The sequence below is a fragment of the Lonchura striata genome, chromosome 5 (genome assembly GCF_046129695.1).
Source record: "Lonchura striata isolate bLonStr1 chromosome 5, bLonStr1.mat, whole genome shotgun sequence".
Taxonomy (NCBI): Eukaryota; Metazoa; Chordata; class Aves; order Passeriformes; family Estrildidae; genus Lonchura; species Lonchura striata.
In genome coordinates, this window is record NC_134607.1 from 67,195,706 (window position 1) to 67,209,335 (window position 13,630).

The following is a 13,630-nucleotide window of genomic DNA, read 5'->3' on the forward strand; positions in this document are numbered from 1 at the left end:
AAATACCCACTGAGCCATCCTTCTGCAGCATCATTTGTGCTGTAAATGTGTTAGTTCTTGGCAATATGCTTCATGAAAAAGAACTGCTTCCAAAGATCAGTTAATTACAATTATGTTAATGGAAGCATTTTTATTCTGAATTATGATAGCTGACTAATCAGGATGCAGGTCATTTTTTTATTATGCTTGGGAGAGATCAAGGGCTGTACACAGTGATCCATAAAATCCCATAGTGGTTATCTGTTCCTTTCAATACCAGTGTACTCCATCATGTTGTTAACATGTGCATGATTTCTGCATTCCCTACAAATTTGAAGTCAAAGAAGAAAACCAAAATCTAAGAACATCATCAAGCACATATTGCTTAGTAAGCTCTCTGTTGAAGAGGAAAAATGCTTGGCAGAGATCAGTGGTCTATGTACTGAATATGTAGCTCTACTTTTTTTTCCTCAAACAGAATCTACTCGAATTGTTACACTAAATTTATGGCATGGTTTCTTAGTGGCTTAGCTTGTGTATTTGTGTCAGAATTGCTGTGAATGTCCAACTGGTGTATCCTTGTCCACAGTGGTGTTTTATCAGGATGTGTGGCCTGAAAGGTGGCAGTTGTAGTGACAGATTGATTGTATGGAAGTATCAATTGGTTCAGCACCAGTCAAAGATAAGAATGAACTATAACCAAATTCTGACTCACAAGTAACAGATTAATTATACAATTTAGTGTGTTTTATTTGTACAAGTGTTTTTGGTATTGCCTCTATACTATAGCAGTTTTAGTGTTGCTGTCTTGGTGTATAAATTGATTTGAGGAAAAATAAATAGCAGCCACCAAAATTACTGTGTAATTCTTCAAAGTTCCAGTGATTTGTTGAAATTTCTTATTTATCATGCCTGCTTCAGACTTGCACCATTTTCTTTACATTGCATATGGAATGTTGTTTACGTTTTCCTAAATTATTTTAAGGCTTTGTGAGCTTTTTCAATTTTTTTATGTACCAACTGTCACAATAAAGAGGCGAGGGAAACTGCTATGCATACCGACTTGGAAACTGTTTCACATTGAGGAAGGCAGGTGTGATGTGAAAATGACTTCCAGTCCTGAAGTTCTTTTGTGTCTCTCTTTAAAAGGGAGGACAGGGACCAGCAAGGTAAGGGACAGTTTGGAAGATAAAGGAACAACTTCCTTTTTGCAGTAGGGAATAGGTACTGAAGTGCTTAATTTCTTCCTTTTGAAATAATTTTTCACAGAAGTAGGTACAAGTCATGCCTTCTAGTTCTTTCTTCCTCTGCTCCCCCTTCCCAGCTGTTAGTCTTTGTCAGTCCACCATCCTCTCCTTGTTCCAGCACTTGAGAATGTTGCTGTAGCAATGAGATAATCAAGTTCATTTAATAATCAGCTGTAGGATCTGAAAGGTGTAATCTTGCTTTGGAAGGCCAAGTGGATATTATTGCTGAATATTTATTCAACCTTATATATTTTTTCTTCTTTTCTCCTCCTATCTATAGTATGTTACTATAAGGACCATCAAAAGTTTAGTAGTTCTGTAGTAGTTGTGTTTTGTGCACCACGAACTTGGACGTCAGTGTTTTAGAGAAAATTTGCAATGTAATATAGTTGCAAGTAATGATATTCCTTTGATTTTATATATTTGACTTGAAGACAAGTTGTTTGATTACCCAACTAAATAAAGAACAAATGCTTTATGGTGAGATAGTTGTGGAAAAAATTCTTCCAATGGCAGTTTTGAGCACTGGATTATTAAATAACAGACTTCCAAGTAAATCTTACTGCACAACCCTGCATTTTACATCTTATTTAAATGTTCTGAAATTATACTTGTTCTGGAAGGCTGTGCTTGTAGTGATCTTCTCCAAACCTCTCTAGGTATAAAGTCATTGGTCTCAAACCTGGAATTTAACTTCAGGTCCAGGAGTTAGAAATTATTCTCAATATAGAAAAGCTGAGGATTCAGTTTGTAACATTTTGAAGAATGTTTCTTCAAGCTTCCTCTTGGGTGGACACTTGAATGTTTACGGAGTGGGAGAAGAAATCAGTCAGCCTGGCAGGGAGAAGGATTTTACTTGTCTTTATTTTAACTAACCAAATAGAATAGAACTTTGGGATGCTCTTCCTTCTGGCAGAGATTAATGGGCAGGCTGTGAATGAGACTGACATAACAGACATAGTTTGTTGTTCCTCTGCTCTGTATAATTCAAGAGACTGACATGGATGTGGATAAATACGCCAGTAAATCTTAAAATCTGAAATGCTTGTGATGTGAGCAGCTGGAAATGGCAAAATGGAAAGAGATGACCTCTTCTTTCCCCCAACACTTAAGAAATGGGAACAGAAGGTCTAAAGGCCAGAGAATGCAGCCTGTGGTTTTGTTTTCATGTTATGATTTTCAGAACATGTAGTTGGCTTCCTAAATTGATCTCTGTGTGTGCAAGGCGTCGTAGTGCTGTGTAGGAATTCAGTTTTCTGAAGTGTTCACAGAGCCTCTTCTGGCCTGACAGTTATTTAAAGTGATCACATAAAACATGATTCCTCAGGATTTTTTTTTTTTTTTTGGGTTAGCTCTGCAGAGGCTTTGACAAAAGGTACTTCTGAAGGGCCTTTGTACATTTTCCAAATGTCATTAAAAATGTTGCGGGGTGCATAGACCAATCTGTCTGCCTAAAATTACCTGACAGAGGTAATGAAAGTAATGACAAAACCTTAGCTGAAAGAGTTCTCTGGGCCTCTGGTGGTGGGTGAGAGAGTGCCTGAAATCCTCTCAGGATTTCCAGCGTGCCTGCTGGTGTGTGAGAATTCCTGTCACGTACAAGGGTGTCAGAGGTTTCTGTTCGAGGGGGGAGAAAAGGAGCCCAATGAATGTCTTCAGCAGGAGCTTGCTTGTGCCTGATGGAGTTTTTGCAGGCTGGGTTTAATTTTAGTTCTGTTGGTGGGTCTGACGCTGGCTCTGCACTGCACTGGAGTCTTTCTTTAAGCATTACGTGAAATTTCATGAACTAAGTCTGACTTGAAAAGAGGATGCAGCCACACTTGTTAGTTACTGAGCCTAGGGGAGCACGCTGCATCTGTCAGCAGTTGTTTCAAGGGCTTTTTTTTTTTTTAGCTACTTAGCTACTATGTGAACATTTCCTTTAAACTTTATTTAGTGAAATCAGTATGTGTTCTCTGCAGTAAAGAGTTCTAAAATGTTCTGTAGAAATACATTTAGGACTGCTTGCGTTTTTTTGTTTCCTTGTGCTGAAGTCACTTTAAATCCATCACTCCAGCCTGTAGAGTCGTCAGGCAGAAATCTTCCTGGGAAGGTAGATGAATTCTTCCTGCAGCAGTTTTGCTTGAGCATACTGAAGACAGCCATGTAATAAGGTGTAGTAATGAAACCTGTTGGAATTTTAGAGGAGCACCTCGTTCCTTTGATCTTGCTAAGGAGCAATGATTCAAGTGCTACAGATTGTAAAGGATCTGGTGTCACCAGCAAGACGGAGAACAGATGCTGCCAGAAAAGGTAAGAGCTCTGGGATATACTCAGTGTTCTCAGTAACTTGCTGTGAATCAGAAATATTTTGGGAGTTTGGTTGTAGTTAAATTGCATTCTTGATACGTAAAAATGCTCTTTGTTGTGGCATGTACAGCTGCCGTAATTTGGCTTAGATCTATATTAAGCCTAATTATTATCATTTTTTGCAACTGCCGCTTTCCTAAAGAGAATCCCAGTGACGTTTATTATGCTGAAAATTGAGTTTGTCAGCATCTGTAACTGTTAATGTTGTACTAAAGATTTTCCTTTGTTTTTGTGGTAAAAGCATTTTTGTTGTCAGGAGAGCTCAGGATGTGAAGCTAGCAGTCCTACTCTGTGTAATCCCATCAAAATAGTTTTTAGAGTCTTAATGCTGTAAATGAGAATAAGAGCAAAACCAGGCTTCTTTAGTGCTTATGAAAATGAGAGACTGGAAGTACACAGCTGCACTGCTGGCTAGGTTTTACAATTAGATTATTTCTAGATTACAACTAACTTCAAAATCCAAAATACCTCTTGCAAGTGTATGAAAAACTACTTGAAATAATCAATGATTCTTTGAATTCAATTGATATTAATTGTTGTTCTTGTTTACTTCAGTGTGTTGAACATTCATTTTTTCTTTGCTAAAGTAGTGGTATCTTTTTTGGTATGTGGCATACATCTAACGAGGAGGAACTGATTAAACACTTATTTTGTGTTTTACATCTTAATTATTTGCAACTGCTAAGTATTTTGTTTGTTGAGGAACTAAATAATTTGTAGGGATTACTTAAAAATTTTATTCCTACTAGAATTAATTTGCTAGGACTGGTTTATTTTGTATTGAATAGATTGTGAATAATTTAGGATTTACAGCATCTGCCTGTTACTGTGTAATTTTCTGTTCAGCCCTTATGTGTAATGTGTGGCTGTAGGCAAGTACCTTTATTTCAAACCAAATAACATCAGGCTGCTCTAATTGTAACAAGTCAGGTAATGAAACACCTCTGTAAATAAACAGGAATGAAGGTAGAACTGGGCTCAGCTGTTACCCTCTTACTCTGAAAGAAAATGAGGGAAGCTTCCTAATTATTTCCTTAGACTTTGCAGTGATTGGTTGAACATCTCCCCCAAGAGTTGTATAATTTCATCTCAGTGAATTACTTGACTTCAGCACTGTTCACTGTTCATTTTTGATTTGTGCTGCTTCCAGAGAAGGACAAAGCAGAAGTTCTACTTGTCTGTTCTGCACGTACCTCACTAGTCAGGCAGGATTTTTGTAGAACTACTGTAAGAACTGCTTAAAAAGACGTAACACCAAAACCTATAAAAATACTTATTTGCAGGAACAGATTCAACAGAATTGAAAGGGAAAGCTTTGAAAAACATGAAGGAATCTCTTTCTCAGTTCTAGAGCTTTCAGGGTCTTTTTCTGTTTGTTTTACTCCCTTAGTGAATGACATTAATTTTTGTCATTGTTTGGGAGGTATTCTCAAGCTGCTACTAACTGAGCTAATTAGGTGTTAGCTCTTACAGAACCTGGCGGTGCATTTTGATGAGCAAAATTAAGATCTTAACATTAAAAAACATTCAAGTATTCCAAAGAAAACATCTACAAAAGATGCAAAATGCTGACAGGTTTTGGTGATCGATACAGTAATTTGAGTAGATGTTAGGTTTTTTTCTTCACAGCATGCAACATTAGGCATCTGGTGTACATGAAGAGTTATATTCTGCAGAAATGACTCATTCTCAGTATTGTTCTCAGTAAATTGAAAAATGGGCTTGTAAAGAAAGAGTTGCTAGGAAGCCCACTGTGAATGTGAGGTGAATCCATTGAGACATGGGGATGATGTGTGTTTACCAAAGTGCTTTCAAATTGGTGTTGCTAAACTGTAAAGATTTTAAATCCTACTCCTCAGGTCCATCCTTCTCTTTCCCTTTAAAAAGTGTTTTCATTAGAATATAATTTCTTGGGAGGTGAATGTTACAAAGGAGCACAATGTATTAACTGCATATTTCATATGCAGTATCAAGTTAAAAACTTCTTTAGGACTGAAGTTCCTAACCAAGTAACTGGTTTTTATAAATAGTACATAAGATTGAGGGAGAAAGGATTCCTCTACCTTCCAATTTTCCCAAGATTTATTTTCAGACTGAGGCTTAGAAGTACAGTTAATAGCCAAGAAAGTGTCTTTTTACATCCATCATTCAACACCAGAAGCTTGTTATAAGGTCTGCAGTAAGCACAGCTACTGTGGAGATGAAAATTCAATTCTGCAGAAGAAATTCCTGCAGAATGCCATTTAAAAGAACCCCATTACTAATGCTTCATGAGTTGAAATGTGGATTTAATGGGGCAGCTGAAGAGCCTGACAGAGCTGTGGAGTCTAATTTTGGGTTTTTATGGGCAAATCTATTTTCATTGTGGCCATGACCTATGTCACAGGTTAAATTAAATTTAATTTTCTTTATCATAAGAGGTTGATAAATAGGTGGTTTACAAGACTGAATCCCACAAGAGTCATGCAGTGTGAGCATGAGTGTCCACCTTGTCTCCCAGTGCAAGACCTATGGTTCTGGTTTTGTCTTCAGTCTTTGGCTGCTGAGGCTGACATCAGAAAATCCTTCAGTGAGCCTGGGAGTCTTGCTTAGTGAATACATGAAGTGAGCTAAACAGTAGGTTTTGATTTATAATGTCTCACATTTCCATACTTTTTAAAATCTTGTGCTCTTTAAAAATTGAATTATTCAATATTTTTAGGAAAAAAAAGTTCTATAATTGTTTTCCATAGTCTTCTGCCTGCAGTGAAACTGAGAGTGTAGAGTTTGTTGTTTGGTTTTTAAGGATTTAGTTTTTGGGAAACTCGAGACCTGTGCCATGTTTATATAATATCAGATTTGTTGGAGGAAAAAATTGCCACTACTCATTTATTGTCAGAGGACTAGCACTTTACATGCCTTGTAAGTCTGAAGGGGAACATGAAGTTGTAAAGAAATTTAAGAGGTTGCCATTATTTTATCTATGGAATCGAAAGTCTGCTTTGAATAACATGATAAATCATGGCAGTATAAAATTCTCTTGATGAGTGTTCTGATTTGAAGCCAAACATTTTACGAGATCTGAAACCTTTCTGAATTTTAAAAAATAGTTCAAATATTCCTTGTCCTAGAGAAATCCATGTAGAGTATAAATACTAATTGTTTTCTTCTTTTCCATCACTAAAATCTTGGTTGAAATCCAGGTTGTATAAAATTAGTGAAGAAATACTCATGTTTACTTCTTTCCTCCCTTCTTCCTCTTACAGATGGCTACAGCAGAACTTAATTGGCATCATCACCTTGATGTTAGGATATAAAAAGAGATGTTGTATTAAAACACTCCTAACAGATGGGACAACTAAATTGAAATCACAGAATTAAAAAGGGATGCAGTATTTCAGTGTGAGAGAGACAAACCTGAGAGAAAACTTCAGTTTGATACTATTTTTTTTATGGAACACAAGAGGAGGCATATGTTTGGTCATTGCACTGTTGGAGCTATGAGGTGTGTAAATGTTGGGCCAGCCAAGGATAACTGTGTTGAAATTTTCCAGCAGTAAATTGGGACGTTCCTGCCTGGATTCAGTGCAGACAGATCTGTGGTGATACCTTGTATTTCGCACTTAGACGTGACAAGAAATAAGCAGTGTTTGTTTGTTTTGTTTCTTCGGGCATGGAATAAGTTGATTAGTTGCAAGATGGAGAAAATAAAAGTCCCACATCAAGCAGTAATGGTGTTTTCTCTTTACCTTTGGTGATAGTAGAGAAAGTGTACTCAAATCAAATGCATTCCGTTGAGGCATCTGCTAAAATATGATAAACTTTCTTCAATCCCTTGATTTTTCTGTTTGTTGTAGCATTTTTGCAAGGAAGGCTGAGAATTTTGCCTCTTATGGGAAGTTCCAGGGTTACCTGAATTCTTATTTTATTTTTTCATGTAATACTGTTAAAATCTGTGTTGAGTATTTTAACTAATAAATGCTGGATTAGAAGTAAAGGTTTCTCTAGACTTGTATACCTATCCTTGAGTTACTTTATTTTTTTAAAGGAGACTGGCCAGAAGAGCCAAGTTAATAAAAATTAATGAGCTCTTCAGTGAGCTGTAAGCAGGCAGTTAAATATTTTTCTTTTTTTTTGTTCATTAAATATGAAATTCTGCCCACAGGAGTCAAGATAATGTATTGTAGTATGCAGCTCTTCAGTACAGGTATACAGCTTCAATTTACAATTTACTGTGGCAAAATTTCTAGCAGCGTGACAGAATTTAGCTGTATTTCAACAGTTTTCTGACATTATTTGTGCTGAAGTTTCACCTGTGGTTTCACAAATAATTAATGCTGGCAAAAATGACTCCTCCTGCCTTGCCTCTGCTGCTCTCTTGGCCTTTACATCCCAGTTCAGAACCCTACAGAGCTTCACCTGTGTGTGCATGGCCATGCAGTGGTTTGGAGTGGTACACTGTACTTCTCATTCTTGTTGAGCTACTGTAACCTTGATCAGTTTAACTAATCCACCTGCTAATTTAACTAATCCCCTGCTGGTGCAGTTCCACAGAGGTGCTTGTGAGCTCCAAGGGGGGAGCTGGCAGTGGGATGTGAGTGAATCCATGGGGACAACCTTCCTTCAGTGGTACCACTGGCTGAGGCTAATGGGAAATGCTGGTGGGATTTCCTTCTGCTGGACTGTGAGGAATTCACCTCAGCATGATACAGATAGATACAAGAGTTGGGTCACTGCACAGCTGGACACACAGTGACTCGCCCAGAGTGGTTTTACCTAATATACTCTATTTCTCTGATGTCTATATGTCTCTATGTTGTGGGACATATTGCTATGTCTCACCTTAAGTAATCATTACTTTCATGGGTTACACATACATCACGGCTTTTCTATTTCATTTCTTATCCTAACATTTTATTACCTTTTTGCTTCATTTGAAATTTTATTCTTCTCCTTTGTGTGATGCCAGCTGCAGTGATTAAGAAAGGTCCCGGTGCTGCTTCACCATATGTAGCTGTTAATGGCTTACTTTAGTGTCTGTGTATTTGGTTATTAGGAAAGTAGCATCATTAAACAGTCTGTAGATATTGTGTCTTAGGAATTGGTCTGTGGCATAACAAAATTAATACAGACAGCTAGAATTCATTTAGCTGTGGAGGAACTACAGAGAAAAGAAACACTACTTGTTCTCTCCTTCTGCAGTAAAGTTAGTTACCTGAAATGAGGTAATTTACAAAGAGGTAAGCACAGCAAAGGCAGCTCATCCCCAGCTTCCTACTGTGATTTGTTATTCTAGTATGTCTTGGGGTTATTTTTGGGAAGGTGTGACCCTAGAGCCGTGAACTGTCAACTGTAATATTCTCAGTAATCCTGAAATGCAATTTTAGAGTTCTTATTTGTAGCATGTGGGAAATGTGGGAGCTTAACATAAAATATTCCTATACAAGTAGGCTTGAACAAGAAGGAATAGTAGGGAACGGTGCTGTAGTGTAATAGGCAAGAACACAGCAGGTTTACAGTGAAGTTTTTGCTAGATGGGACAGAAATTCAGTTCTGTGTACATCAGCACAGCTGTTTTGGCATCGCTGAAGCTGATCTGACTTGCTGTGTGTGGGGATCTGCAAACCCTGTCCTGGTTTCACTGCAGCAGGAGGCACCTGGCAGCTGGGCAAATGGACAACTGAAAACAAGGTGGATTTGTTGGGTTCCTTGAAAGAAGAGGACAATTAATGATTCATTGAAGTTTTTGATTAACATTTGGGAAGATTAATGAGTTTCATGGTTTTGAGCTTGAGCTGGTAGGATGAGTATATATTTGGCTCTCTGTTTTCAGTGATGCTCCAGCTGAGACAAAGATTCTGTGCTGCCTGAGGCATTTGTCCACTGTGTTTGCAGTAGAGCCAAGATCACAAGCCTGGATCTCTGAACATGGCCAGAAGCTGTTTGTATCCTGTGCCTTTCCTTCTCTACTGGCTCTTGTGCTTCTATCAGTGTGTGGATTTTACAGCTAAGACATTCTGGTTTTGGTTTGGAGACTGAGAAAAGGCTGGGAAGCTCTGCCTGAAGGATCTAGAAAAACAAGCCTCATTCTCAGTCTTGTATTTTCATTAGCTCAGGTGAACATATTTTTCTGAACTTGATTTTGGTGGGATGGCAGTTGTGCATATGCTGTTTTCAAGCATGTAGAACTTTTTTTCTTGTTGACTGTCAAAGGGTAATGCTGATGTTATTTTACATAAGCAAGTATATTTCTTTCCTTGAAGAAAAACTTGTGCTGTTGCGGTGTGCACATTTCAAGCAGTGAAGGATCATCTAGTTTATTTTAATGTATTAAGTTCTTAAGTTTTCAGTATTTTATCCTCATACTTACAGAATTTGGAATGTTTTGGAATGTTTGGAATTCAATGTTAAATATGAATGTTGATGTCTATATTAATAGGAAGCTGGTACAGAATTTATTTCAAAAGCTTGAAAAGGTGATAGTTAATTCTTGTTAAATTGCAGTGGGTACGATTCAGCAATGGTGCAGAGATAAATGCTAGTATGTTTGCTTGTTTGTATTCAATAGCTTAGGATGTGGTGAGTATTTCAAAGTGATGGGGTCCCAGCTAGACTTTTTGTACAACAGGTAATTTTAGCAGTTGGGTGTCTTAGACTGGCTTTGGTGTATATTGACTTTCACAACTTCTCTGGACATCTTATCTGGCTTCTTCAAAGTATTTTTGTCCTGTTTAGCTTCTAGATCTTTTGGTATAGCCTGTAAGGAAAACATCTAGACTTCTCCAATCAGCTATCAAAACAATTTAATTTTTTTTTTTAATCCTGTCTAACAGCAAATAAAAATGCTGTTTTTTCAGTGGATTAGCTTCCACTATTTTGTCCTTCTGGTTGCAAGTCCAAGCAGTTTCTTTTAAAGGAAATGATCTGTCAGCATTAGTATTAAACTATCCATAAAAATGTTACTTTGGACTGAATTTCCAGATCAAACGAAAAATGTAATTAATGTCAGCTAATTAAATTCTTGATGGAAATGAGAAAATAAGTACACAGATGCCCAAAACTGCTGTTATCTCCTTGCTAATAAAGCACCTAATGAAGCATTTTTAGCAGTACCTGGAGGGGGCAGGTCCTTGGTGAAAATAATTTCCTCATGGAACAGGTTCTGCTCCTTTTCTGCTTCATGCCCAGGTGATACAGGTTTTTTTCCCCTACTCTTATTTTCTGTAGCATTATTACATGTCAACACAAACAAAGAAAGGGAAATAGATGTGATTACTCAGTCTTCTCTCCAGGAGAAGAGCACGACCCCCGTGTCAGGTGTTACAGTCCCTTAACTCTGCACCCCAAGCCAGGGTATAAATCTTGGGACCTATCACAAGGCTTCCATGTGTGCAAGTGGGCTTTGGTGTAAAATGAGTCTGGGCTGATTGGCCACAGCTCCCATGAGCAGATTTCTGTCCTCATGGAGAAGCTTGTGGATATTCAGCTTGTTGACTTGGGGTACTCTTTTTTGCCCAATACCACTGCTGAGTTGAGGTGTTCTCTGCTGCCCCTGGGAACAGCTCGAGTGCACACTGCACATGGAATTGGTGGTCAGAGCAATAACTCTGCAAGAGGACTGACCTGTTCCTTTAGTCTCAGGGTGTTCTGAAGACTCAGGGGTTTTGTAGCTTTTAAGCCAGGTATCATGCTGATTCACACAGTTAAAACTGTACATCCTTGGGGAGTGAAAGTTGTGTGCTGCAGCTGAGATTTTTTCCTCCGATCCCACTGTGTGGTAGTTTGTTTTGTTGTTTGGTGTGTTGCTGTTTTTCCTTTGTTTAACAGTAATTTTTGTCTGTCACTGTTGTGCTTTCTGAACTTTATCACAATCTGGATGCTCCATTCCTGTGGCACATTAGCCACAGGACTGTTATAGTCTAGTGCAGATATTAATGAAATGTAACTGGAATACTAGGAAAAACAGTCTCCTTATTTCCCTGTGGCTTAATTCATCACTGAAAAATAGGTTTCCATTAAAGGATCTAAATATCAAATGTCTTAGCATTCATGTTATAGTGGTCTGAGTGATGGCTGCACCTTCCCTTCCCTGCACCTCTACAGGCATTAGTTAGAGTTGAACATGGAGTGGTCGAATGCAACCTTTCTGCCTATTATTTTTCCAAAAGCAAGTAGCAGAGTCCTGTAAATTTTGTGGGCAAATGAGATCCCACAAAACTTTCTGCATTTATTGACTGGAAAATATTTTTATTCCCTGGAAACTGAAGGGGGAATGGGTTGCTTTTTCTTTTCCTTGTTTTTAGATAAGACAGTTTTCTTTTGAGATGTACCTAATATACCAAGCAAGATTAATATGTAAGCATTTGTAGAGAAACATGAGTGTGAACAGGCAAGTTTCATCACATTACTATGTGCTAATTCTCCCCCAAACTATTTTGACTACAGGTCACTCTTCAAGCCCTTTTTTATCTCTACTTAGCCAGAAGTATTTTACAGGACTTAAGGCTGAGTTTAAGGCTTCTTTATTAGAAATAAATACTTCAAAGTTTTAATTCATAATTCTGGTTTTCTGATCCCTATCACAGTTAGAATGGAAGTGAAGCTTTTGTTGTTTTTGAGTGGGAAATAGCAGGAGTCTCAAGGACATGGTTATAATGCAGTTCACAGGTCTCAAGTGGAATGTGAGATGTTGCCTTGATCTGAGACTTCCTCTTGCTGATAGAAAAGGAAATACTATTTGTACTAATGAAGGGACTTTGGTAACTTGAATATGCTGTGATCTCTCCTAGAAAAATATTTTCTGTTTCATTTAAAGTCACATTGTTTGGCTTGGTGGAACAATTCTTCATCACTTTCAAGTGTTGGGTGTTCCTGGGATGCTTCCAGGGCTCCCTGCTGATTTCAGGTGTTGCACTTTGCTGTGTGATGTATAAATGGCTGCACCATTGCTCTGTGTCCTAATTCTTCTCCTTCTATAAAGAAAAAACCTGACTAATCCTTTCCTTTTTCTGAAGACAGCTGTACATTGAAAAGACTTTTAAAATGTTTTGAAAAAATTCCCCATCTATGCAGCAGCTGCATCAAGTCTTGAAGCCACCATGTCACATCACTGGGTAAAAGAAAATGTTGTGTTCAGACTGTAGTGTGGATCACACATTGCACAATTCAAAGATATGTTTTTGTCAATTCTGTGCCGTGAATTAGTACTCTGGCTAGGTTTTGAAAAACGTGGGATGAATGCTAGTCTGGAGCTTGCCAAATCTATAGATGAAAAAGAAAATAAGCTACACAAGCTCCAATTCCCACTACTATTTAGTTTATAGGCATTGGAATGACCTTCTAATCTGTGCGGTGATAATTGCCTGTTTTACATAATGTGTAAAGCTTTGCAGAGGAGTATTTGTAGTGATGGAACATGTATTAAAAATCATTGTCTGGAAACTAATAGGAATGTAAAGCCATTCTATAAATAGTGCAGATAAGCTCTAAAAGGAGGAATGAGCAAATATACTTAGGCAAATCAAAAGACAGCTGTGCTGGGCCTGGGCTGAGCATTTAACATAAAAGTGGCTCATGAACTGTGTCCATGCTGGCAGGGAGTGAAGCACTGGAGGGAGAGATGGAGAGAGGAAAGCTGGGAGCTCAACATTCCTCTGTATTTCAGCAGTTTTTTCCAGACTAGATCAAACCTTGGGTAGAACATAACTTGGTGGTAGGAGTGCATCTCTCAGATAGTTGAACCTGGAAGGAATCCAACTTTGCATACTTCCAAGTCTCTTCCCAGCACAAAGTGGAGAGCAGTAAATAGAGATGATCTGGAGCTTTGCTCCAAAGTGCTCTTCCAATTTAGACTAAAATGTTATTTATAGAATAGTATGGAATCTCAGTAGTCTTTTATCCCAGATTTATGATCTTGGCATTGGATAGAATAGCCTAATGAGGTTTTTCTTGGAAATAAATGGAATTTCTGGTAGACTTGATATTTCAGGGGCAGAAGGGGGGATCGAGAGATTATGCACTAAAGTATGGAAGACTGACATTTATAACTTGGGTTTTTATATGCTCTACATATTGAA

At 37.9% G+C, this 13,630-nt stretch overlaps 1 protein-coding gene across 4 annotated transcripts in view; it reads left to right on the forward strand.

The window, feature by feature from the left end:
- Positions 1–13,630, forward strand: part of USP6NL (USP6 N-terminal like) — a 111,243-nt gene that overhangs the window by 19,325 nt on the left and 78,288 nt on the right. Inside the window, exons 1-2 of one of the 4 annotated variants that reach the window (XM_031506843.2) lie at positions 3,115–3,318; positions 3,410–3,518. The exons of the other annotated variants lie outside the window; for them this stretch is intronic. Coding sequence (XP_031362703.2) covers positions 3,446–3,518 — 73 coding nt within the window. The 5' untranslated portion in view covers positions 3,115–3,318; positions 3,410–3,445. Of the gene's footprint in view, positions 1–3,114; positions 3,319–3,409; positions 3,519–13,630 lie in introns of those variants that run through there. 4 annotated transcript variants of the gene reach the window in all.